Source organism: Sminthopsis crassicaudata, chromosome 2 (assembly GCF_048593235.1).
Source record: "Sminthopsis crassicaudata isolate SCR6 chromosome 2, ASM4859323v1, whole genome shotgun sequence".
Taxonomy (NCBI): Eukaryota; Metazoa; Chordata; class Mammalia; order Dasyuromorphia; family Dasyuridae; genus Sminthopsis; species Sminthopsis crassicaudata.
Window position 1 is genome coordinate 633,974,529 of NC_133618.1, and position 26,061 is coordinate 634,000,589.

The 26,061-nt window shown below is 48.4% G+C and overlaps 2 protein-coding genes across 6 annotated transcripts in view; one reads left to right on the plus strand and one right to left on the minus strand.

Moving 5' to 3' along the window:
* The first annotated feature begins 3,639 nt into the window (after window positions 1-3,639).
* Window positions 3,640-22,103, plus strand: AIFM2 (AIF family member 2). 4 transcript variants are annotated; one of them, XM_074296542.1, is made up of 10 exons: window positions 4,116-4,198; window positions 8,489-8,774; window positions 8,908-9,023; window positions 9,904-10,023; window positions 11,257-11,349; window positions 13,483-13,591; window positions 14,443-14,595; window positions 18,186-18,386; window positions 18,650-18,827; window positions 21,785-22,103. In XM_074296542.1, the coding sequence occupies exons 2-9, from the start codon at window positions 8,600-8,602 to the stop codon at window positions 18,802-18,804; spliced, it is 1,122 nt and encodes a 373-aa protein (XP_074152643.1). In that variant the 5' UTR covers window positions 4,116-4,198; window positions 8,489-8,599; the 3' UTR covers window positions 18,805-18,827; window positions 21,785-22,103. The 4 variants fall into 4 exon arrangements, with proteins under 4 accessions (XP_074152642.1, XP_074152643.1, XP_074152641.1 ...); XM_074296540.1 differs by lacking the exon at window positions 21,785-22,103 and adding an exon at window positions 20,031-20,186; XM_074296541.1 differs by lacking the exons at window positions 4,116-4,198; window positions 21,785-22,103 and adding an exon at window positions 3,640-3,786 and having other exon boundaries at window positions 18,650-19,844.
* A 303-nt stretch (window positions 22,104-22,406) lies between these two features.
* The window catches only part of MACROH2A2 (macroH2A.2 histone), a 53,728-nt gene continuing 50,073 nt past the window's right edge, over window positions 22,407-26,061 (minus strand). For both annotated transcript variants that reach the window (XM_074296543.1, XM_074296544.1), the window contains exons 8-9: window positions 25,220-25,394; window positions 22,407-22,678 (exon numbers count right to left, since the gene is read on the minus strand). In XM_074296543.1, the coding sequence (XP_074152644.1) occupies window positions 22,513-22,678; window positions 25,220-25,394 (341 nt within the window). In that variant the 3' untranslated portion in view covers window positions 22,407-22,512. The remainder of the gene's footprint in view (window positions 22,679-25,219; window positions 25,395-26,061) is intronic.

A 26,061-nucleotide genomic window follows, 5' to 3' on the forward strand; every position in this document is an offset into this window, starting at 1 on the left:
TCTGATAATCTAATTGAAATGGTTGAATATTTACAAAAATATAAATTGCCCAAGTTAACAGAAGGGGAAATAAATTACTTAAATGGTCCTATTTTAGAAAAAGAAATTGAACTAGTCATTAATGAACTCTGTAAGAAAAAATCTCCAGGGCCAGATGGATTCTCAAGTGAATTCTATCAAACATTTAAAGAACAATTAATTCCAATATTATGTGAACTATTTGGAAAAACAGGTAAAGAAAGAATCCTTTAGAAATAATTCAGAATTTTAGCAAAAAGTTGCAGGATACAAAATAAATCCACATAAATCCTCAGCATTTTTATACATTACTAACACAATCCAACAGCAAGAGATACAAAGAGAAATTCCATTCAAAATAACGGTCGATAGTATAAAATATTTGGGAATATATCTACCAAAGGAGAGTCAGGAATTATATGAGCAAAATTACAAAACACTTGCCACAAAAATAAAGTCAGATTTAAATAATTGGAAAGACATTCAGTGCTCTTGGATAGGCCAAGCGAATATAATTAAGATGACAATACTCCCTAAACTAATATATTTATTTAGTGCTATACCAATCAGACTTCCAAGAAACTATTTTAATGACCTAGAAAAAATAACAACAGAATTCATATGGAAGAATAAAAGGTCGAGAATTTCAAGGGAAGTAATGAAAAAAAAATTAAGTGAAGGTGGTCTAGTTGTACCTGATCTAGAACTGTATTATAAAGCAACAGTCACCAAAACCATTTGGTATTGGCTAAGAAATAGACTAGTTGATCGGTGGCATAGGTTAGGTTCACAGGGCAAGATAGTGAATAAAAATAGCAATCTAGTGTTTGACAAACCCAAAGATCCCAAATTTTGGGACAAAAATTCATTATTTGACAAAAACTGCTGGGAAAACTGGAAATTAGTATGGCAGAAACTAGGCATGGAACCACATTTAACACCACATACTAAGATTAGATCAAAATGGGTCCAAGATTTAGGAATAAAGAATGAAATCATAAATAAATTGGAGGAACATGGGATGGTTTACCTCTCAGACTTGTGGAGGAGGAAGGAGTTTGTGTCCAAGGGAGAATTAGAGACCATTATTAATCACAAAATAGAAAATATTTATTACATCAAATTAAAAAGTTTCTGCACAAACAAAACTAATGCAAACAAGATTAGAAGGGAAGTAACAAATTGGGAAAACATTTTTACAGTTAAAGGTTCTGATAAAGGCCTCATCTCCAAAATATACAGAGAACTGACTTTAATTTATAAGAAATCAAGCCATTCTCCAATTGATAAATGGTCAAAGGATATGAACAGACAATTTTCAGATGATGAAATTAAAACTATATCCACTCATATGAAAGAGTGTTCCAAATCACTACTGATCAGAGAAATGCAAATTAAGACAACTCTGAGATATCACTATACACCTGTCAAATTGGCTAAGATGACAGGAACAAATAATGATGAATGTTGGAGGGGCTGTGGGAAAACTGGGACACTGATGCATTGTTGGTGGAGTTGTGAAAGAATCCAGCCATTCTGGAGAGCAATCTGGAATTATGCCCAAAAAGTTATCAAACTGTGCATACCCTTTGACCCAGCCATACTACTACTGGGCTTATACCCCAAGGAACTACTAGAGAAGGGAAAGGGACCTGTATGTGCCAAAATGTTTGTGGCAGTTCTTTTTGTTGTAGCTAGAAGCTGGAAGATGAATGGATGTCCATCAGTTGGAGAATGGTTGGATAAATTATGGTATATGAAGGTTATGGAATATTATTGCTCTGTAAGAAATGACCAACAGGAGGAATACAGAGAGGCTTGGAGAGACTTAAATCAACTGCTGCTGAGTGAAACGAGCAGAACCAGGAGATCATTATACACTTCAACAATGATACTGTATGAGGATGTATTCTGATGGAAGTGGAAATCTTTAACATAGAGAAGAGCTAATCCAATTCCAATTGATCAATGATGGACAGAATCAACTACATCCAGAAAAGGAACACTGGGAAATGAATGTAAACTGTTATTTTTACCTTCTGAATCCAATTCTTCCTGTGCAACAAGAAATTTGGTTCTACACACATATATTGTATCTAGAATATATTGTAATATATTTATCGTGTATAAGACTGCCTGCCATCTGGGGGAGGGGGTTGGGGGAGGAAGGGAAAAAATCTGAACAGAAGTAAGTGCAAGGGATAATGTTGTAAAAAATTACTCATGCATATGTACTGTCAAAAAAAAGTTATAATTACAAAATAAAATAAAAATAAAAAAAAGAAAGAATCCTGCAAATTCCTTCTACAACACAAATATGGCACTGATATCTAAACCAGGAAGAGCTAAAACAGAAAATTGCAGACCAATCTCCTTAATGAATATTGATACAAAAAGTTTAAATAAAATAGTAGCAAAGAAATTACAGCAACTTATCAGCAGGATAATATATTATGATCAATGGAATTTATGCCAGGAATGTAGGGTTGGTTCAATATCAAGAAAATTATTACCATAATTGATCATATAAATATCAAAACCAACAGAAATCATATGATAATCTCAATAGATGCAGAAAAAACTTTTGACAAAATACAGTACTATTCCTCTTAAAACTACTAGAGAGTCTAAGGAGAAAGGCATCTCCCTTAAAATAATAAGCCCTATCTATCTAAAACCTATAGCAAGTGTTATTTATAACGGAGAGAAACTGGATGCATTCCCAATACAAGGCTGCCCGTTATCACCACTATTATTCAACACTGTACTAGAAATATTGGCTTTAGTAATAAGAAAAGAAAAAGGGAGGGGTTTGTTACCAAAGAACTAGAGAACATTATGAAAAGCAACAGGATCAACTTTGATTACGTTAAATTAAAAATTTGCACAAACAAAAAATTGCACAAACAAAACCAACAGAAACAAGATTAAAAGGGAAGTGCAAAGCTGGGGAAAATCTTTACAGCATATATTTCTGATAAAAGTCTCATCTTAAAGTATATAAAGAGTTGTGTCATTTTTATAAGAATACAAATCATTCCCCAATTGATAAATGGTCAAAGGATACGAACAATTTTCAAATGATGAAATTAAAGCCATCTATAGTTATATGAAAAAATCCTCTAAATCACTATTGATTAGAGATATGCGAATCAAAACAACTCTGAGGTACCACCTCTATCTCTGAGATTGGTTAAGATGACGGGAAAGAAAAGGATAAATGTTGGAGGGGATGTGGGGAAACCGGGACACCGATGCGTTGTTGGTGAAGTTGTGAAATGATCCAGCCATTCTGGAGAACAATCTGGAACTGTGCCCAAAGGGCCATAAAACTCTGCATACCCTTTGACCTAGCAGTGCTATGACTGGGCCCGTGTCCCAAAGGATCTTAAAGGAGGGAAAGGGACCCACATGTGCAAAAATGTAGCGCATCCTTTTTCGAGGTCAAGGAACTGGAAACAGTGCATGCCCCTGGTTGGAGAATGGCTGAGTAAGTGGGGGGGTGTGAATGTTACGGAGTATTATTGTTCTGTAAGAAACGACCAGCAGATGACGTCAGGGAGGCTGGAGAGACTGACAGGAACTGATGCGGAGTGAAGGGAGCAGGGCCAGGAGATCGTTGTCCATGGCAACAACAAGACTACGTGACCATCCACAGAGAGGTGCGATGTTCCTCTGGGAAAGGGCCGCTTCTCAGCGGTTCCGCGATCCCAGGCGTTCCCGGCAGACTGGACCGGAATGCCGTCTGCCTCCAGAAGGAGAACGAGGGTAAGTCAGCTCACGCCATATTCACTTCCTTCTCTGGCTGTTTTTTAGTCTCTCCCATGGTTTTTCCCTTTTTCTATGATTTTTCTCTCCCATGACTCACAAGCAATGTGTATTAAAAATAGACTTACCCTCATAAAGAATGAATGTTGAAAACTATCCGTGCATGTAATTAGAAAAAATATCAAGTGCAAAAAAATTGAACTATCTGCCTTGCGCCTCGCTATCTAGGCCAGCCCCGGGATGGACCGGGCCGGCGGGGCGAGGAGCCCCAGGGCAGCGGCTGGGCGGGGCGCCCTGCACATGCCCCCTCGGAGCCCCGCCCCTTCCTTCCCCCCTCCTTCCCGGGCCGCCCTAGGATTAGGGGCTCCGGGAGCGGCGGCCGCTGCCACGGACCCAGCGCTCCGAGCGCCAGGTAAGGCCCACTCTGGGGCCCAGGAGCCCCCGGGGCGGGGAAGTGCCTCCGGCCCCCTCCGCAGCCCGCCGCCCAGCTCCGGAGGAGTCCGCGTAGGAAACCACCGTGACCTCGCCGCCGGACCCCGAGTTCCGAAGCCTCCCCTCCCTCCGCGCCCTGGGGCTGGCGGCTCGAAGGCTGCTCCCGGAGGCGGGGCCCGGCGGGGAGGGGCGCCCGTGGGGCCCTTCCGTTATGTGAGGCTCCCGGGGGTGGGGGTGGGGACCGGGCGCGGGCCGCGCTCTTTATCTCTGCGAGAGCGGCCGGGCCTATGAACGTGTCCTACGGCACCTGTGTGTAAAGGGGCGTGTGCGTGTGGACATATGGGCAGAGTCGTCTTCGTGGGGGGAGGGGAGGATGCCGGGGGAGAAAAAGTAAAAAGCGCCCAGCAGAAAAGAAACGGAGGAAGCTAAGCACAGTTGCCGCCCGAGCCGCCTCCCTTCTGTTATTGTGTAGGCTTTCTTGAAATGGAAACTTTTTGTTCTCTGTTTTGAATTCTCTCTGGTGGAATGTTTTGTTTTCTTTTCTGGCGGTATTTAATTTTCTGTTTTGTCTTTTGTTTTAAATATTTTTTTTAAAGAAGGAAAACAGAACTTGCCCGCGCTGCCAGGGTAACCTGCGTTTCCCTAATCTCACCCTTGTTCAGCTCCTCTGGCCTGGATTGCTGCTCCTTAATCGGTGCCAGGATCAGGGCATGGCCATCTAATTGCTTTATATGCATCTAGTGAACCTTAAAGGCAGGGATTGTTTGGTTTGTTTTGGCTTGCGTTTGTGCATCTAAGCCGGAGCCCTTTGCCTGGCACCCAGTCAGCTCCAGGAGGAACCCTGGGAGAGAGGGGGCGGGTGAGATATTCTGTGAGGACAAAAGACAAACTTCGGGAGCCCATCCAAAGGCCCGGGGCGGGAACCCTACTGCCCGAGGCTGAAAGCACAGGGAGCCCAAGCTGAACAAGTCCAGGGTTCAAGTGTTGCCTTTAACACTGGCCAGCGGCCCTCTTCACTTCTCTGATGACTCCTGCAGAAATAAATAGGGTGAGTGGATCTTTTCAGAGATCAGAACGATCCACATCTTTTATAGCAGGAAACAAAGAAAATAATTCAATTCAGCCGTTATTTGATAAGTATTTACTGAGATGAAACTGGCCTCAGACACCCAACTAGCTGTGGGATTTGTTGGGCAAATCGCTTCATCCTATTTGCCTCAGTCTCCTCATCTGTAAAATGGGATACTGAGGGGCAGCGAGGTGGCGCAGTGGACGGAGCACCGGCCCTGAAGTCAGGAGGACCCGAGTTCAAATCTGTCTCAGACACTTAACTCGTCCTAGCTGTGGGACCCTGGGCAAGTCACTGAACCCCAGTTGCCTCAGGAAAAACAAAAGACAAGTAAAAAAAACCAAAACTACACTAAAGTGGGATACAGATGTGGCAGTGCCTCCCTCACAGGGCTGTCCTGAGGAGCAGCTCATTTCTCCTCCTTCCTGGCGGCCTTCAGATCATCTCTGTGCAGCCCAGTGCTGAGGTCTACGGCCCGCCCAGAGGAGCCGGTTCCTGCCTACAGAGAAGTTCGAGGTGCCCTACTCTGACCGCTCCTTTTTGATATTAAACGTTGCAGCACTCTGTTCCCCTTCTTTGGTCCCCTGTGATAGAGGTTCCAAGAAGTTCTGTTGATTAAGACAGCAAACTATTACAAAATAGGCTGGGTGACGCCTAAACGACTGGGGAAGTGGCCACGAGGTTCAAAAGTCACGGTGTAGAGTCTGTCCCTCGTGGGCGACTCTGCCAAAGGGGAGGCCGCCTTCTATCAGTAACATGCAGAAGTCGTCTCTTTTCCTTGTGGAGCCCAGATGGAGCATTATCCTGGGAGAGCCCATGACTCCTGCAATAGCAGACTGGGGAGGAACCCCCGAAGAGCGTCCAGTCCCCGAAGAGGAGCCTGACAGAATATTCCTCATGAGCGAGTGTTCTCAGGCTTGGCTGGAGCGCCTCCTCGGGCTGCGCTTTGTTGGAGCCCCAGGCCAGCCTCCGGGCTCTGGGAGTGACAGTGACTGATGCCGGACACACGACCCAGAACAGGCTCAGAGCATCAGAGTTGGGAGGCACTCTGGAATCTAGAATGCCCAAGGGAGGAAGTCTGTGAACCCAGAGCCAAGAGGGTCAGACCTGGGAGGGACCCTGTAACCTGGGAGGGACTGCAGAACCAGGGAGAGATCTTAGAACCTGGGAGAGACCTTAGACTCTAGGAGGGATCTTAGAACATAGAATGTTAGGACTCCCAGGGAATCTTAGAGGTGACCTGACGGTCCAGGATTTTTCCATCATAGATTTCAAAGGGGACTGTGGATTTATTTTTAAAAAGATTTTGACTATTTCAATGTAATTGTGTTTCTTTGTAATCCTTGCATTTTATTTTATGCTTTTAAAGAGAGGGAACCGTGGTCTTCACAGGACTGCCAAAAGAGGTCCACAGAAAAAAAAGGGGGGGTTAGGGTGCCCTGACCTTGGATTCCTTTATTTTACAGATGGGGAAACTGAGGCTTAGAGCAGGTTTGTCCCAGTGTCACAGCGCCGTAGTCAGTGCTGCGGCCGAGATGTGCGGCTGGGTCTCAAGTATAAATCATTGATCTGCCGGAGAACGCTGCCTTTTCGCTCTGCTGAGGGCAGGGGAGGGCACTCTCCCCCTCACCCCCATTGGGAGGCAACTTCTCCGAGACCAGGGACTGTTTTCCTTTTTGTCCTAACTTTTTTTTTTTTTTTTTTTGTCTTTGCACAATGCCAGGCAGCAGTAAATGTTTAATCAGGTTTTTTTTGTTTGTTTTTTTGTTTTTTTGCTATTTTATTGGCCGTGAAGCCCTAATTTTTTGACAGAGGGAAGAGAGGACGGATGGGAGGTATGGGCATTTATGGATCATCTCCCGTGTTCTAGGTATAGTGCTGGGTGTTGCTGGCACAAAGACCATCAAGATGCATTTATTAAGCACCTCGTGTGTGCCCGGCGCTCTCTAGGGATGGATACGCAGAGATCCAACGGTCCCGCTTAGAGTCCACAAGGGGAGGGAGGAGCCAGGTGTGGGACCCACTGATCTGGGAGGGAATCGGATTCGGAAGAAAGCGTCATCTCCAAATATTCCTCGTTTTCTTTGTGAAAACTACGGGCGCCGCTTACGGGGAACATCTGGAACGCGCCAGGATCCAGACGGATTCGGGGCTTCAGGCCGCGTCCATCCCAGTCTCTTACAGATGAGGAAACTGAGTCATAACTCGGCGTGCGAGAACACACTGAGCGGGCTCCGGTTTTTTAAAAAATAGTTTTTGTTTATAGTTTAAGTTTTATTTTTAATTTTCTTTGCTTGGGCAGGTTCGTCGGACCCAGGGGGGGGGGGAAGAGGGGGGGAGGCAGCGAGTGTGGAGTTGGGAAAAGGCGCGGTTGTGTTGAAATAGGGGCAAAGGCCATTTCCAGGGGCGGGGGCTGAGCGGGGACTCGGGCCGCCGGGGACGTCACCCCTCCCCCCCGTGTCACGCGGCCCGCGGCCGGTCAGGAACCGGAGACCCCGAGAAGCTGGGGGCGGGGCTAGTCTCCCCGGCCCGCTCTGGAGGGGCGGAATTGGACCCGCTGAGCCGGTAGAGGGGGACACACGCTGGTTCCAGGGGCTCCGTCCTGAGGCGTGACCGGCCCTCCGCGGGCCAGTTCCGGCCCCCCCCATTCCCCAGCTTGACCCCAGCCTTGTCAGCTCTGCTCACATCCCAGCCCCCCCCCCCCCATGGCTTCCCTTTGTCCCGGCCGAAGGGCCTAGGAGACGGGGCCTCGAGGGGTCTTTTCTTTTTTCCCTTTGTTTGTACCCCAGGGCTTAGCATATGCTTGGGACGCAAACAGTTGGTGCTTCATACATGCTTGCTGATGGACTAGAGACCAAGTGACCCTTTCGAGGCCTTGTTGGGGTGGCCCTGGGGGGGGGGCGGCCCGAGAGCGCCGCGGGCTCAGCGTCGGAGGCGCCCGACGCGACTTGCAGCGGCCTTCTCGTGGAGGAGCTGGGCCGCCCGTCCGGCCGCTGACCCAGCCCGGCGCCCTTCCGCCCTCCCGCCCGGGGCCGGGCCCCGCCCAGGCTCGGAGGGCTCTGAGTGTCCGGCTGGGCCCGAGCCCGCCCTGGGGGACCGTGGGGGCTGCCCGGGCTCTGGGCACTTTTCTTTTTCAGAGAATGTATCTTATTGATAGTTTTTTATAGCTGTCACTTACTCCCCTCCCTCCTCCCCCACCAGGAGAAGCCCCTGCAGCAAAGCTAGAGCGGAAGCGCACCTGTCGTCCCCTCCCCCCCTGCCGGAGAGCCCCGCCCCGCCGCTCGCCCCTCCTCCTCGGGGGTCAGGCCCGCAATGGGCTCCCAGCTCTCGGTGGACGGCTCCGTGCACGTGGTGATCGTCGGGGGCGGCTTCGGGGGCATCGCGGCGGCCAGCCAGCTCCAGGCCTGGGGCGTCCCCTTCACGCTGCTGGACATGAGGGACGCTTTCCATCACAACGTGGCGGCCCTGCGGGCCTCGGTGCAGAGCGGTACTGCCTCCCCGGGGTTACCCAGCGTCCCGGAGCCGGGGGGCCCTGGGGGAGGGGCAGGGGTGGGGGCAGGGCCCGCTCTGGGTACTTGGTCAGCAGCCCCAGTGACCCCCACTCACCCTCGCCACCCCAGGGTTCGCCAAGAAGACCTTCATCTCATTTGGAAAGACCTTCGAGCAAAACTTCCGCCAAGACCTGGTGGTGGGGCTGGACCTGGAAAATCAGAAGGTTCTGCTCCAGGAGGGGGAGGCAAGTGGGGCTCTGGGGGGGTGCTGGGGGAGTGTGGCCCAGAGGGCCGGCCGAGGTCATGACCCCAGAGGGGTGGCCAAGGTCATGACCTCAGAGGGTTGTCCAAGGTCATGACCCCAGAGGGGTGGCCAAGGTCATGACCTCAGAGGGGTGGCCAAGGTAATGAATGAATCAGAGGGTTGGCTGAGGTCATGACCCCAGAGGGGTGGCCAAGGTCACAATCCCAGAGGGGTGGCCAAGGTCATGACCCCAGAGGGTTGGCCAAGGTCACGACATCAGAGAGGTGGCCAAGGTCATGACCTCAGAGGGTTGGCTGAGGTCACGACCCCAGAGGGGTGGCCAAGGTCATGACCCCAGAGGGGTGGCCAAGGTCATGACCTCAGAGGGTTGGCCAAGGTCACGACCTCAGAGGGGTGGTCAAGGTCATGACCTCAGAGGGTTGGCCAAGGTCACGACCTCAGAGGGGTGGCCAAGGTCATGGCCCCGAGGGACACTAAGGCCTCCCATCCCCTTCCTGCTCCTGGGCCCGGAGGCCGGCTGTGGAAGGGTGCACTGGGATCTCACCCTCCCCGAGCTCCCTTTTCTGCTGCTCTCTCCCCCTCCGCTGCTCCCCCTCCTCTCCCTTCCCTTGGGGTGAGGGGCTGGATCCTCCCAGAGGCGGTGGGAGGGAATCCGCGCTCCGAGGCCCGAGTTCAGGTCTGACACAGGTGGCTGGCCCGCATGTCTCAGTTTCCCCATCTGTGAAATGGGGATAATGGAGCGAGGCCCCAGACTGGCTGAGAGGACAGAGGTAAAAGCGCTGTGCACGCAGTAGGGGCTTTGTGGACCCCGCCCCCCCATTCTGAGCAGATTTCTGCCGTGTTGGCTCCCTCCCCCCCAGGCTCTCTCCTACTCTCACCTCATCCTGGCCACGGGCAGCCGGGGGCCCTTTCCCGGGAAGTTCAGCCAGGTTTCCAGCCAGCAGGCAGCCATCGAGGCCTACGAAGCTATGGTGAGGCAGGTGAGTTGGGCGGGAAGAAGGTGGGGGTGGGAATGGGGGAGGGGCGGGGTGGGCAGCCCTGGGGAGAGGGAGAGAGCTCGGAGCCAGTGAGGGAGGAGGACGGGGAGGAGGCCTGTCTCCGGGAAGGGCCCTCAGGCATCCTGCCTGTCAGACCTGGACTGGGTGGGGGAGGGGGCTGAGAGCCAGAGCAGGAAGGCTGGCTTCGCCCTCCCCAGGGCTTCCCCGGGGAGCAGGAGAAGCTGGCCCTGGCATTCCTCCTCAGGGGGCTTCCAGCCTGATCCTGCGCTCCTCCTCTGGCCGGTTTAGTTCAGCTAGACCAGTTCCCCCAGAAGCCCCTTTTTGTCCTCCTTCTCTCCATCCTTTGGAGAGAATCCTCAGGCAGGCACTGACAGGATGAAATTAAGTGGTCTTTGAGGTGGCCTCGCCCGGGTCCTGAGTCTGAATGGAAGCCTGGTGGAGGCGGGAGGTGGATCCTTCTTCCCCCTCCCCCCCCTACTTCCTGCTTTTCCTGCTTTTTTACTTGTTTAAAACTTGTTTTTTGAATGCAGGAGTTATTTTATGTTCTTGTGCATTTTGTTTAAAGCTTTAAAAGCCAGTCTTTGCATCCTGTCCTTCTCCCCCCCCCCCCTCCGCCCAGCCTTTCTTTTAACAAACATATAGAGTCAGCACATTATCTGTGTCTGAAAACGCAAGCCTCGCTCTACCCCTGCAGCCCCCCACCTCTCTGGGGAGAGCCAGGTTTGCCCCCCCCCCCCACCGGACGCCACGCAGACAGAATTTCCAAAGCTTTCCGAGCTTTGCCTTACGTCTGTTTTGGTCGGCCAGGGCTAGTCTCCCAGCGCCGAGCCGGTGACGCTGCGGCCTGTTCCTGAAATCATATTGAACCAGCTTCCTTTGGTAACTGACTCCTCAGAGAGCTGGATTCGGGAGCCCTGGGCCCCGACGCTGCTCTGGATGCTCCTGCACTTGAGCCCATCTTAGAAGGAAGCTAGGGATGATGAGGGAAGGCGCTCCTGGCATTGGGGACAGGCAGAGCAAAGGCTTGGAGAGGGGAGATGAGAATGTGCAAGAAGATTTATCTGGGGCATAGAGACGGTGAGGGGAGTGACAAGGCCTCCGGCACGGAGCCTCCTTGTAAAGGCTTGAAACGCACCGAGTTACGCAGAGACTGTTATTTACTCTGGGTAAGGATGGAGAGCCGTGGAATTTTCCTTACTGTCTTGTCTTGCTCAGGTCCAGAACTCCCAGCATGTGGTGGTGGTGGGAGGAGGCTCGGCCGGCGTGGAGATGGCCGCAGAACTGAAGACTGACTATCCAGAGAAGGAGGTGCCCGCCGGGCGTGGCTTGGGGTTTGGTGCCGGGATTGAGAAAGCCATGGGCTGATCGCGGGACTGGAAGGACAGACACCCAGTGGCCCAGCCAGGAAGGCCTTAGTACTTTGGGCAGACCCTGCTAGAAAGGGACTTGGGCTCAATGGCCCCGGATGCATGGATGTGCGTGGGCTGCAATCTGCATTGATGGAGGGAATGGGCACTTGGTGAGGTCAGGAGACCACAGGATTTCTCCCTATGTGTGTTTTATGGACTGTGGGAGGACAACGCTGGCTAAACTCTTAGAGCTTTCGCCTTATTATTATTGCAAGTGGGAAAAATGCTGGGATTTGAGTTGGGACTCCTCAGCTTCTCCTTAGCCACTTTATGGTCTTGGGAAAGAGATCACATCATTCCTCTGCTTCAAGCATTAAAAAAAATTGAAGCAAAAGCGTTTCCTCTTCATAATTCTTGATTAAATATTTGGCAAAGTTGCATCATTTCATTACAAGAACCTCATTGTATCACACTGATCTTTTTTGCTGTCAGGAGAACAAACAATCTATATTTCCCTTCAATCCTCTCTCTCTCTTTTTAATAATAGCTTTTTATTTTCAAAATACATGCAAAGGTAGCCTTCAACGTTCACACCTGCAAAGCCCCAAGCTCTAAGCCTTTCTTCCTCCCTTCTCCCCACCCTCTCCCCTGGACGGCAAGCAACCCAATATAGATTAAATATGTGCAGTTCTTCTCTCTATATTTCCACATTTATCGTGCTGCACAAAAATCAGATCAAAAGAGGAAAAAATGAAAAAGAAAAAAAAAGCAACAAAAATGAAAATACTGTATTGAACCACATTCAGTCCTGTTTCTGGATGCAACGGCTTTCTCCATCACAAGACTATTGGAATTGGCCTGAATCACCTCATTGTCCTTCAGTTCTCTGTAAGAAAAAGTAAATGGAAAAAATGGTTTTGTTCTTGAACAAAACCTTCCCCATTTTCTATCGATTTCAACTGTACTTTAAAGCTATCCTGATTATAAAAATGAACATTCTTTATAAGTTGCTTTTAAAAAACAAACAAAATCAAGTTAGTTTAGTGTTTGTCACCGTATCAAATATCAGTCTCATATTAGGAAGTTTTTTTTTTTAATAATAAAAGGTTATGAAATGAGATTTTACCTGGAATGTTGGTCAAACATTTTTTTTTTGTGGAGGCAATTGGGGTTATGTGACTTGCCCAGGGTCACACAGCCAGGAAGTGCTAAGTGTCTGAGACCAGATTAGAACTCGGGTCCTCCAGACTTCAGGGCTCTCTCCACTGCGCCCCCAGCTGTCCCTGGTCAAACATTTTTAAAAGCATTTATGCTGCTCAGGGTTTTGTTTTTTTGTTTTTGTTTTTTTTCTTTTCCCCCATTTAAAAAATGTGAACTTAAACACCCAATAAAACAGGCCCGTTCCCCATAACAGATCTCGGAACAGAGGAAGAGACTTAGATCTGAATTCATGGGTCTCTCTTGGGCAGAGCTTGTTTCTCCTAAGTGTAGCGCGTTCAACGCTGCTTGATACTCGTTTTTGGGGGGCAGGAATCCTATCCCTAACATCCCTTCCCTTTAAAAAGAAAAAGGCACATCCTTGTGACGGATCCTCCATGATCTCCTCATTCTCGAGTGCGCCCTTTCTGTTTGCTTTATTGTTGGTCCTTGGAGTGATGGGAGTTTTTAAAGCTTCTGGTCTCCATAATGTTGCTGTGGTGTGTGTTGTTTTCCTGGTTCCGCTCACTCACTCTGCACCGTGCACACGGATCTTGCCAGTTTCTCTGAAACGGCCCCTTTTGCCATTTCCTAGCGCGCGGTGGTATTATCATCCCATGACCTTATTGTTTGCCCATTCTGCAGTGAAGCTTTGTCACTTTTGTTATTACAAAGGGCACTTGCTGTAAATAACTCTGAACATGTGGGTACTTTTCTTCCTTTACTCTCCTTAGGGAAGAGGGCACAGGTATTAGAGGGTACCAGGCACATAGTAGGTGCTTAATAGATTTTTTGGTTTGTTTTTGATTGAAATGTTCTTTCTTTGGCCTCTTGAGGGCCCTGGGGGAACCTGTGGCCTTCCTGGCTGAGGGCCCTTTGTTGTTCTCGTCTGCAGGTCACTCTTATTCATTCCAAAATCCAGCTGGCTGACCCGGAACTCCTTCCTTATGTCCGGCAGGAAGTGAAAGAAATTCTCCTCCAGAAAGGGGTGGAACTTCTGCTCAGTAGGTGCCCCTTCCTTCCCCTTTGCCCCCCCTCCCACGTAAGTTCTGCCCTCTCCCCAGATTTTTGCTTTATTCCCACAAGCTTCCTTCTCTAGGGTAGGATTCCTGATGATCCAGGGCTTTTGAAAAAGGCCTCTCCTGGCGTGAGAACTCCAGTGTGTAGATTTAGAGTCAGGGATCACCTTGGCAATAATGGAGTCTGCGATCTCCATTTTAGTTAAACAAACCGAGGCCGCGCTCCGCCCCTGGCGTGGTGAGGTACTTTGCGAGTGTGCTTTGGACCTAGGAAGGGCCCGGGGCAGTTTGCAGGACTAACCATGAACGCCTTGCTCGCTCTGTAGATGCCGTAATTGTTGTTGGGTTATTTTTACCACTCTTCCCTGGGCGTGATTCCGGCCGGCCTCTCTCTGCCTCGGGTAATCCCTCGGTCCCCGCATTTGGCTGGGGTGTCCTGGGCCCTCCTCGCTCTTGAGACCGCAGTGCCCGCTCACAGCCGGTGGCCGTCGGCCCGGGATTCCTGGCCGGGCGCCTTTGTCAGAGGGTCTCATAAATCTCAGTCCGGGGCTTTCAACCAATCGCATCTCCTGGCCAGGCATCCCAAGCATGTTGTTATCTGGGGCAAGGGATACCTGGGAGCAGCGGCCAGGCCCGGCGTGGGCTTTCGCTGCCCTGAGAGCCGGGCTGTGCGGCGTCCGTCACGAGGGAGCGGGCCCTGCACGGTCCTGTAACCCTAACCCTCCCGGGCCTCAGTTTTCCTCATCTGTAAAACGGGAAGAAGAAGGGGACAGCATTTGAGGTCCCATTCCTCTCAGTCCGTGGGTCCCTGGTCACTGCTCTTCTGTCTGCACCAGGCGAGCGCGTGACCAACCTGGAGGAGCTGCCTCTCAATGAGTACCGGGACAGCATCCACGTGCAGACGGACAAGGGGACGCAGCTGGAGGCAAACCTGGTGATTCTCTGCAATGGGATTAAGATCAACTCCTCTGCGTACAGCGACGCCTTGGGTAAGCGCAGACCCAGTGGTGGGGGAGACCCCCTCGCCATCTCTGGGGAGCCTCAGGCCCTGCCCCCCAGGCGGGGAGATCACTCAGCCGCTGTGTGCCTCAGCGACCACACCTAGCTGCCAGAGAGATCACATTTGTAAAGCACTCAGTACATGCTGGCTCATGTCACCGTCCTCGCCCTTCTGAGCGCGTTGGGCAGAAGTCCTGGATTCTAATCTTTCCGCTGACCTTCCTGGGACTGCAGGCAAAGGCCTCCCTGCTTAGGGCTTCACTTTCCTGTTCTGGAGAATGTTAGAATGCAGCCAGGCCCCGATTAATGCGAACAACGAAGCCTCAGAATCCCAGTTAGAACGATGTACAACGGGGTAACTGCTTCCGGTGCTGGTGCAGATAACGCGACTCCTGTGCAGTGTGTGAGGGCTCATTCTTCTCATTAATTGGGACCAAGCCAGGAGTAGATCAGCACGTCATAACCTGGGGTCTATGACCTTTTTTATGTGTTTTTTTCTATTTTGATGACATAATTGGGTTTTCTTTTGTGACCCTTTGTAGTTTATTATTTTAAAAACTAGCCGCATAGGGGTCCATCGGCTTCCCCAGCCTATTAAGGGGTTTGTGACATGAAAAGTGTCCAGTGGACGTGGGCGGCCCGCTGAGTTCCATGCTTGCGCCGACATTTGTTATTCTGATTTTCATTCTCGGCCATGTGAGCCCTGAGAGAGCCTGCCCCGCAGTGGAAGCTGAGGGGACAATGATGTGGGGAGCACGGAATCAGCGTGAGCTTCCCTGGCCCAGGGCCACGGAGGGATGGTGGGCTTTGCCGGCTTCCTGTGGCCTCCTCCTCTGTCCACCTGGCCCGGGCCCTCCTGGCTGATCTCACGATCTGTATCTGATCGCCAAGGAGCAGACACCGGCAGCAGTCCCGACTGCTTGGCTTCTTTGGGTCCCAGTTTCTCTTTCTGTTAAATGATGCTATTGGACCCAAAGGTAGAATGATGGGGGCAGGTGTTTTTAATAGTCAAATTCATTTCCTCTGATAATGAAAGAGAAGTTTGGCTGAGACCCAAGGAACAACATGGCGCCCGAGGCTCACTGGGGATTCCAGGTTTGCATTTTTCAGTGATTTCAGGCATTTCTGGTGGGTGCCGCTGGGGCAGGGAGGCTCCGAAGGAGTCCACATGGCAGTGGGTCCTCAGAGGAGACGGTTACAACTCCCAGAGAATTCCAGATATCTTTTGGAGCTGATGTAGTCTGCAGATTTTTCAGAGTTTAACGGTACTTTAAAGCATTAGATTTAGAATTGGGAGGAATTCTCAGAAATCACCCATGCAGGGGATCTAAGACTGTATCAAGGTTTGAGGGAGCTCAGAAGGCATCCCATCCATGAACAAGAATTGCCAACAAATGATCATTCACCCACTGCTTAAAGATCTTCAGGAAGGAGGAATTTGTTACCTGCCAAGGCAGCTATGCTTTTCTCCCTTTTCTCTTGGAGACCCTCTGCCTCGATGAGAAAGATCTGAGTTCAAATCTTTTCAGACACTCACCAGCTGTATGACTCTGGGCAAGTCACTTAACTCAGTTTGCCTCAGTTTCCTTATTTGTAAAATGAGCTGGAAAAGGAAATGGCAAAAAGCAGTCCAGCATCTTTGCCAAGAAAACCCCAAATGGGGTCACGAAGATTCAGATATGACTGAAATACTAAAACGGCAACATGCTCCCACTAGAAGGCAGGGGCCACTCCTGGGTCTAGTCCCAATGCCAACGCAGCCCTTTGGGCCTGGGGCTCACCACCTTGATGAGGGCCCCCAGACCAGTCTTGAAGACATGGTGGGCCCTTTGGAGTGGGTGATAATGTGATTTCATCATTGTGGGGAGCCCTGGGGAAGAACCACTAGGGAAACTGGTGGTTTTCCTGCAATTCAACAGTCATGGAGAGTTGCTTGGAGCATTGAGAGAAATGATGACTTGGATTCCTGTTTTATATCTCACTCGCTATTAATCTTCGGAGGATCACTAACCCAAGTTAGGTTTTTTTCCTTGTTGTTGCATTTGTCAGGAATTCTTGTATGGTCTTAAAATGTATAAAAATGCATTTTAATGTATGAAGACCATTTTTTTTCCTGTGATAGCAAATGCTTGGTTTGCTGTTAATTTCTTTCAGATGAAGATCCACTTTTTCCTCTCTCTTCCAACTCCCTTCCTCTCCAGTTGATAAATAAAATACATGTCTCTTACAGACATGTAGTCAAGCAAAAACATTTTCTCATTGGCCCTTAGTCAAGTTCCACCACTCAAGTTCCACTCTTGGGATCATCTGGCTTGCTGGGTCACATCCTGTGCTTGACTGCTCATAATCTTCCACTATTATCTGCTGTAAGAGTTTATAAAATAGGTTTACACATTAATTTGGAGTTCTTTGTCTATATGATTCCCCTTGGAATTAATTTTCAGTTCAACTTCCTTTGGAAATGGTAATAATCTGGACTAGTCTGTTCCTTTATCTATTTCCTTGTGTGTGTGTGTGTGTGTGTGTGTGTGTGTGTGAAAAAGGTCAAAATGGAATTTTGATTGTACATATATATATATATTGCCAAAAGTAATCTTAGAAGCCATTTATTTAGTCCAACCTTCTAATACATGACATTGATTCGGAGTTTGTGATTTGCCCAAGTTTACACTAGTATTAAGCTACGGAGGTGAGATTTGAACTCGGGGCCTGCAACCCCAAAGTTGGTGTTTTCATATTTTCCTGTGCCAAACTGCCTCCCTTTTCATATTTATTCTTCGAAGTGGCTAACAAGTCAATGACCCGAAGACACAAATAGCAGATTTGGAAATGACCCACATGTTAGCAACAACTCATAATTTTATTTTTTCTGCTTCTTTAAGAAAGATGCTGTAGACATTAGATCCAGGGTCTCTTGTGAGCTTTTAGCCTTTTTGGTTAGATTCCAAGTCTTATTTTCTGAAATTTTTCAATGCCCTCCCCAATCATCATTTTTGTTACAACATTATAGGATATTAACATATATCTCAATTTTAAGTTTTATTGGGTTCTGGATACTTGTACAGCCTCAGACAGCATTTTTGGCTACCTTGTCCCATAGTTGACTCATATTGAGCATGTATGTCACTAAAGCTTTCTCCTTAAGAAGCTTACAGTCTACTGAAGGAAACCGAAGCCCACAGAGATAAAGAATCTCTTACCTAAGGTCACACAGCTAGTAATTAGTAACACTCGGCTTCCTTTCACTCCCTTTTACTTTGTTCCCTTTTTAAAAAGTAGTTTTAAGCTCTTCTTTTAAAGTATTGCATTTTCCATTACGATGCCCAAAAAGGAATAGAAAAATCAGCCATGGAGTGGTCATGTAAGGATGTGATTGATGAGGATGAGGATAATCTCTAATAGTAGCGGCTTACATGTTTATGGTACTTTCCTCCCAAGAGTCCATTTCTTTAAGGCATTGACTTTGTCAGCCTTGAGTTCCTACCGTCGTCTTATCCCAGGGATAAGGGGAGTTAAGATTGAGGGTGATCGTGTTGATTTTGTTCATATTGAGAGTGATTGTGTTTCTTTTGATTAACAGGTGATAAAATGGCCAGTAATGGTGCTTTGCTGGTTAATGATCACCTCCAGGTGCAGGGATTTAGCAATATCTATGCCATTGGAGACTGTGCGGATGTGAAGGAACCCAAGATGGCGTACCACGCTGGCCTACATGCCAGTGTAGTCGTGACCAACATTGTCAACAGCATAAGACAGAAGCCTCTCAAGACTTACACGCCAGGTAAGACAGGGGCTTGAGGCAAGTGCTTCCTCACACAGTTGGTGAGACGTGACATATTTATAAAGGTGACTAAAGAAACCAGAATCTTAGGGGATTCTCCACCGTTGGCAGTTAAGAAAAATAAAACAGGTAGGCATTTGCTTGAGATGGGAACCTTTTCCTGAGGCAAGGGTTTGAACAAGATTATTGCTTGAGCTTGCTAGGAGTCAAAGCCCACGAATGTTAAATACAGCCGGTTCCTCTTCCTCTTTGGCCTGTCCTAGGGGCACTGACTTTTCTGCTGTCTATGGGAAGAAATGATGGTGTGGGCCAGATCAGTGGCTTCTACGTCGGAAGGCTCATGGTTAGGTTCGTCAAGAGCCGGGACCTGTTCATCTCCTCAAGCTGGAAGACGATGAGGCAGACGGCACCCTCATAGAGAGTAAGGGGAAAGAAGAAAAGGTAACGCAGCCAGTTAATGGTGGATTTGTTTTTAAAGGAAGATAAGCAGGATGAGCAGAAAGTGTCAGATGGACTGAGATAAGGAAGAACTCTATGCTCGCAATGCCTGGAATGTAGCAACAAGCTCACTTGATAGTGCACAAGAGGAAGCGTTAGAAAAAGATTTCCTAAGAGGTCACTTTGGGGTTGGACAATGTCATTCACTTGCTTGGTCTCAGGTTTCAGTTGGACAGAAAAATAATTCCAAGGGGAATCACGTAGCTGCCCGTGCCCAGCCACTCTCATGGGAAGTGGGCATGCTGAGCCATCTGAATAGGGATGGAAAAGCATAAGCATCTCAAGTCCTGCTCAGGCTCTTCTGCCACGTGTGTGGGAAAGGAGCCAATGAGACGTCAGGGCACCCGGATGCCATTTTCATACGGGCTACAGACCCTTGCTGGTCGGGAAGAGGCCCAGGTGGAATTCCAAGGCAAGACTTCTGACCGATTTCACTGGCTTTTTCACTTTGCCTTCTATTAGTGGGAAATGAAAGAGTAAGAGGAGATAGTTTGGTTTGGCCCAGTAGCTGGGTGGGTTTGGCGCATCTCCCCTCCCTTGGGTGAACTGTGCTGGTCTGGGCCTTCGTGAGTGGACATGAGGCTTATCTGCCAAGCAGATTTTGGGTAAATGGACGTGGTGTTCTTTGTTTAGCAGCCAGACTTAAGTTATTCCTAGTTTTTTGTTAGTGCTTGAGAAGTCATAAAGTTATTAAAATGATGAAACTTTTCAAGTCCCTAGCTTTATCTCCTTTCTCTATAATTACAAATACATTTTCAGAGGGCAAAATTCCTTTGGGCCAAATTATCTGCTAGATTAATCCCTTATAACAAAGGGTGCTTTCTCCCCAGCCTCTTAATGTTCAGATAATTAGGGAAATGTAACAGTAAAAGTACACCCTTTTCTACATTACTGTAGAAGTGAAAATACTCAAGACTTTGACAGATCTGTAATTTTATTAAAGTGAGTATTTTTCCTCCACATTGATCTCAACCTTTCTTTATTCCTGCCTTTAGAAGTTTGTTGAGTTACTTTAGTCACAAAATGCTCCCCCTGGTGGTCAACTTTTTGGTTGAAATGCTGAGTCTCGATTTTCAGCCCAAGTGGGTTCTGGGATCTGTGGTTCATCAGCAGACTTCAAACTCAAAAGTATTTCCCATTTTGTAGAACTTTCCAGAGCTTGAATTCTGTTGGGGTAACTTCCTGAGACTCCGTGGTCAAACTCTACATCTTAAGGAGGCGCAGGAGGATTTTAATGGAGGAATTCTTGAGATTAAAAAAGCAGGGGTCAGCTCAATAAAGCAGTTCTTGACGTTTTAAGTACCTACTTCTTCTGCTTGGAGGGTCTTTGGCCATACTGGTGTGGCCAAGGGTCGGGCTGGATGAAATGAGCCAGCAGGAAAGGTTTGTTTTAAACCCTGTGCTCACTTCCCCCCGGCAGTCGGCTTTGGGTACCTGGCTGCCCAGGGGACCCCATAAGCTCAAACCCTGTGCTCACTTCCCCCTGGCAGTCGGCTTTGGGTTCCTGGCTGCCCAGGGGACCCCTTAAGCTCAAACCCTGTGCTCACTTCCCCCTGGCAGTCGGCTTTGGGTTCCTGGCTGCCCAGGGGACCCCTTAAGCTCAAACCCTGTGCTGACTTCCCCCTGGCAGTCGGCTTTGGGTTCCTGGCTGCCCAGGGGACCCCTTAAGCTCAAACCCTGTGCTGACTTCTCCCTGGCAGTCGGCTTTGGGTTCCTGGCTGCCCAGGGGACCCCTTAAGCTCAAACCCTGTGCTGACTTCTCCCTGGCAGTCGGCTTTGGGTTCCTGGCTGCCCAGGGGACCCCATAAGCTCAAACCCTGTGCTCACTTCCCCCCGGCAGTCGGCTTTGGGTTCCTGGCTGCCCAGGGGACCCCTTAAGCTAAAACCCTGTGCTCACTTCCCCCCGGCAGTCGGCTTTGGGTTCCTGGCTGCCCAGGGGACCCCTTAAGCTCAAACCCTGTGCTCACTTCCCCCCGGCAGTCGGCTTTGGGTTCCTGGCTGCCACGGGGACTCCGTAAATCAAGATTCTCAGCTAATGTGAGAAGTGGAAAAAACACTGGATTTGGAGTTGAGACTTGGATCAAACCCAGACTCCTCTCTCCCCAAATCTCAGTTTTCATGGGCTTGGATAATTTTCCTTCAGCAGACCTACCCACTGACTTACTTGAAGGCATTATTATTGACCTGTGTTTTCAAGTGTAGTTTCTCATCTTTCACTTGTCTTTCTGACTTCTGTCAAGGCTAGGTAAAAACAGAACATGAGGCTGATATTAAATGATAATTGGCTCAAATTCAATGGAAGCTTCTTGGCTCAGGCTTCTTTTGTTACTTTTCTTTTGCTAAAGGTGGGGAGCACTGGCCTACTTAAATTTAGGCCCCAAATAACTTCCTCTAGAATGTAACTGCTCAGTAATTGGCCTAGCCATTGCACCTCCCTGTGGAGGTTTGGAAGCATTCCTAAGAGAGTCTCTGCTCCTTGTTCCCCATATTTCCAGACTTATAACGTGACCCTTTCACTACCAGAACAGCTGAGGAGGCAGTTCACAAGACTAGTAGCAGATTCTACCCCCGAATCTTAGAGATGGAAGGACCAACCCTTTCATTTTGTGGATGGGGGGAGACTGAGACCCAGAAGTGAAGCAGTTTGTGCAAGCGATTAACTGGCAAAGACATCACCGTTCTGCTGATCCCAAATCTAGCCCCTTGGGGGTCTCCCTCTCCCTTTTCAACCATTCCCCACTTCATAGAAGCCATGAAAAGTAGGGTATGTAGCCTTGCTGTACCAATAGACACTTGTAGTTCAAGCTGACATCTGCTGCTTGGGAGTAGGACTCTTTAGGGCCTAACTTTGGGTCTGGGCTGGCTTTGAGATGGCAATCTGTGCTCTTTTCTCTTTCCAGACATAAGTCAACACAATAAAATGGCTTTCCAATTTTGGAAAAAAATCTGTTGCAATAAAATTGAGTGTTATAAGAAGGACTCTGGATATCTTTTTTTGCCTTTTTTTTCTTTTTTCCTTAAAAAACAAACAAGCCTGAAGAGAAACATTATCAGAAGTTACAGAGATTATTAGGGGGAGAAAACATATTGGAGAAAAGCACCAAGTGAAGAATGTCTTTCAGATTTGTCTCTCCGACATGGAATGTAGACAACAGACGAAACCAAAGTCATTTGTCATGCCCTCCCCTCTTCAAAAAAGAAAGAACAGAAGATTTTTTTTTAAAGAATTTTGAAAGGTTTTTTTTTTTTTTTTGCCTGTAAAAGTCAATGCTACAAATCTAAAACGAGGTCTGTCCTTGGAAAATAAGTTCTAAAATGACAAGAAGACACACGCATAGCGATCCCGGGGAGGGGCCGGGATAATGTGGGACGGAGGATAGTGAAGGTGAATAGAAAATGGGGGCGGGCACTTTTCATGGAGGACTGGAATAAGTGACAGCACAAACCGCTCCCCCCTCTTCATGGTGGGGAGTGCTCCTTCTCCATCAACTGGGGCTGCCTCCATCTCCCACCCTCTCCCTCTTTTTTTTTTTTTTTTTTTTTTAATCAATGCCCAACTCTTATTCCAAGCTGAATCTCTTCAGATCCCTGTGGAGGGAGAAAACAAAGAGGGTCTGGCCACAGAGGGCTACTTGATGTCCAGCTTGGCCATCTCCTGCACGTAGACACCGATGCTCTCGCTGTCAAAGAGCAGGAAGTAGACGTTCTTCAGGGACGAAGAGCTGGAGTCATCGAAATGGGCAGAGATGGCCTTCAGGGTCACCTGAGCTGCAGTCTGTTTGGGAAAGCAGTTTCTGCATAAAGAGGGAGGAGGAAAAACAATTACAAATGCTCCTGGGCCTGTGGATGTGGGTATGTATGTCTATGTTGTGTATAGTATACTGTGAGTATTTGTATTATGTGTGGTGTGCGATGTGTGCAAGTGTACATATGAGTGTGTGTATATGTATGTGTGTGTGTGTGTGTAAACATGTATATGAGTGTGTGGTGTGTGTGTGTGATGGGGAGGAAGCGCACTCCTGGAGTCATTGGTGACTGGCGCGTCACTGCTAGAAGACCACCTCTGAGACAGTGACATTTTGCCCACAAAAACACCTGAAGATGCTCTCGGAGAGCAAGGCTAAGTCATGTCGGCAGCTTTGCCCTCTGCAGGCCTCGGTTTCCTCTTCTGTAAAATGGGGACGGGCACTTTCCACTTTTCAGCACCCCTGGATCAGGTGGGAGCCCAGAGCCCCTTGGCTGCTCAGGACCCGGGGTTCCATGATCCCACAGGATGGAGAGAGGGAAATGTGAAAAAGGTAATACTAATAGCTATATACTGACCAAGTGCTCTCTTCACAGCCACCCTCTAGTGAAGATTGTCCACGTGCTATAAGAATAGTAACATCATTCTTAGTTGTACTTTGCATTTGAGGAAACTACCTACCATCAAGGTGGACTTGCTCAGTCACCAGTTGGTGCCGGGACTCACAACCAGGCCTTCTTATTTCATGCAATTTTATTTTCAATTCTAAATTCTCTCCCTGACCCTGTTCCTTTTCCCCACCCATTGAGAAGAAAAAAACCCCCAAATATATAAATAAATCAAAAAACATTTCCACATTAGCTATGGCCTCTTTATTCTAAGCCTGGATTTTTCTACGGGCTGCATTGTAGAAGGTTCTTTTCCTGGCCAGTGAAATCCAGGTCAGGTCCCTTAAGCTAACCTGAGCAGTGACAGGCCACTTACAGCGTGATAATCCTTTTGGCCCAACAGCCCCGGCCTTTCACACGACATAGGCCCTGAGCCTTCTCCCTGACCAGAGTTAGAGGGAGCTCCATTTCTAGAGTGCGTTGCCATCGTGGGGGGTAGGGAGGGCCTCATGTATTCTCTCCAGTTTATAGATGAGGAAATCAAAGCCTTGAAGGGACAGAGCTGGGGCTCACACCCGGATCTCAGCCCCTTTCTGGCTCCCTTTCTGCTCTAGCCTTTTTCCTACGATTTTTTGTCACTCAAACTGCTTCTTTCTGAAGGGCTTAATGAGGACACCGAGGCAGGACTTTGAGGGGCTTTCTTTGTCCTCAGGTTTGGACCAAAATGCTTAAATGGACAATTCTTTCTACTCTTCAGAGCTGGGGCCTTCTCAAGAGAGAAGACTATCCATCCATCGATCCGTCTATGTCTTTCCATCCATCCATCTTTTCTATCCACCTATTTATATATATCTGTCTATCCATTCATCCATCTCTTTATCTATTCACTTATTTACCCATCCAACTATCCATCTCTATCCATTCAGCTATCTGTATCTATTCACCTATCCAGCCATTCCTCTATATTCATCCATCCATTCATCCATCTTAGGGTCAACTGACTTGCCCAGGGTCACACGGCTAGGAAGTGTTAAGTGTCTGAGATCAGATTTGAACTTGGGTCCTCCTGACATCAGAGCTGGTGCTCTCTCCACTGCGCCACCTAGCTGCCCCCATCCATCCATCCATCCATCCATCCATCCATCCATCCATCCATCCATCCATCTATCCATCTATCCACCTATCCATCTCTATATCTATCCATCCATTCATCTATCTATATCTATCCTATCCATCTATAGTTATACATCATCCCTTTATATCGATCCATCCATTCCTTCCATCCATATCTATCTACTTATCTGCATATCTGTGTATCTGCCTAGCTATGTATCTTTCTGTCTTTCTATCTTTCCTTCCCTCCTTCCTTCCTTCCATCTATCTATCCATCCATCCATCTCTATTGCTCTGTCTGATCCTGATGAATTTTCTCATAAATTGCTCAGGCCTTGGTAACATGGAAAGTAAATTAAAGACGCTCTGGGGTGGACAGGCCTCCTTTGGGGTTTCTGATGACAACTTCTCGGTGGCTCTGTGTGTCTGTACTTTCCTCAACCTCCTCCCTCTTTCTATCCCTAGAACCGGTGCCTTCTGACCAGCACGGACAGTTGCTGCCCGGGCTTTGAGCCAATAGCTGCTCAGTCAGCATTGGCTTGATAGCACTTCTGTTGGGTGAAGCCTTCTCTTTCATCACCTCTACTGACATTCTCACCGGCTCTTAAAGAGTGGGCAGCAGACCCCAAAACTGCAGGATCGTGAGCCCCTGGTGCCTTTGGGGGTGTGGCTCGCGTGTCTGTGCGGCTTCAGAGCTGACCCAGAGGATCTTCCGCCATGCCGCTGGATCCTGCTCTTAATGAGGAAGCCGCACTTTTTCTGGGACACCTAAAATATGCTAAGAATCACCAGGCATATCTAGCTCCTCTACTGAAGGGACCAAGGGATGAATGAATAAGGCAGGGGACTCTGCGGGGCCCGGGTCTCACCTGCCGCTGGGGAAGGGCGGGAAGGCCACCGACTTGAGCTTCTTGTCCTCGGCGGCCGACAAACAGTTCTTGATGGTCTCCTCCAGCTGCTCTTCGCACTTGTCCGAGCCCCACTGAGGGATGTGACAGTGGATGACAAATTTGGCTGCCAGACCACTGGACTGGCTGACGATGGCTAATGCACACAAGGGGAGTGAGAAATGGGAACCGTTATTTCTGAGGTCTTCATCCTAAATCTTGGGGAGTCACTAAAGCCTCGGGGGGTTGGGGTGGGGCTGTCACTAGTGTACCCCGAGACCTAAGATTCTATCTGTGCTGATTCCCTCCCCCACCCAAACCCCCATGTGTATATATCTTATTTATATGTTTTTGCACTCGCTTCTCATCCAGAAGCAGAAGGTAAGCTCCCTGAGGGCAGACACTTTCAAACAGTGAAGGCCCCACTGATCAATGCCAAATAAGCTTATTAAATGTGCATTAGTGAAATAAATCATTTCTCTCTTTTTCTGTCTCTTAAAGGTTACCATTTTAACATCATATGAATGTTATAAAATATTATCGTTGGGGCAGCTAGGTGGTGCAGTGGACAGAACACCAGCCCTGAAGTCAGGAGGACCTGAATTCAAATCTAGAATCAGACACTTAACACTTCCTGGCTGTGTGATGCAGCAGATGGAATTAGAAAGAATTCTTAGTTGGCCCCCAACATGGAAATGAAAGCAACCACAATTAATTACACCTGTAAAGGGCTAAAACTCTGAGTTGATGCACTGAGGTGGGACAATGGAGCACTTACGGCTAATTACTGATTGGACAATACTCTATAAGAATATGCTTGGAAA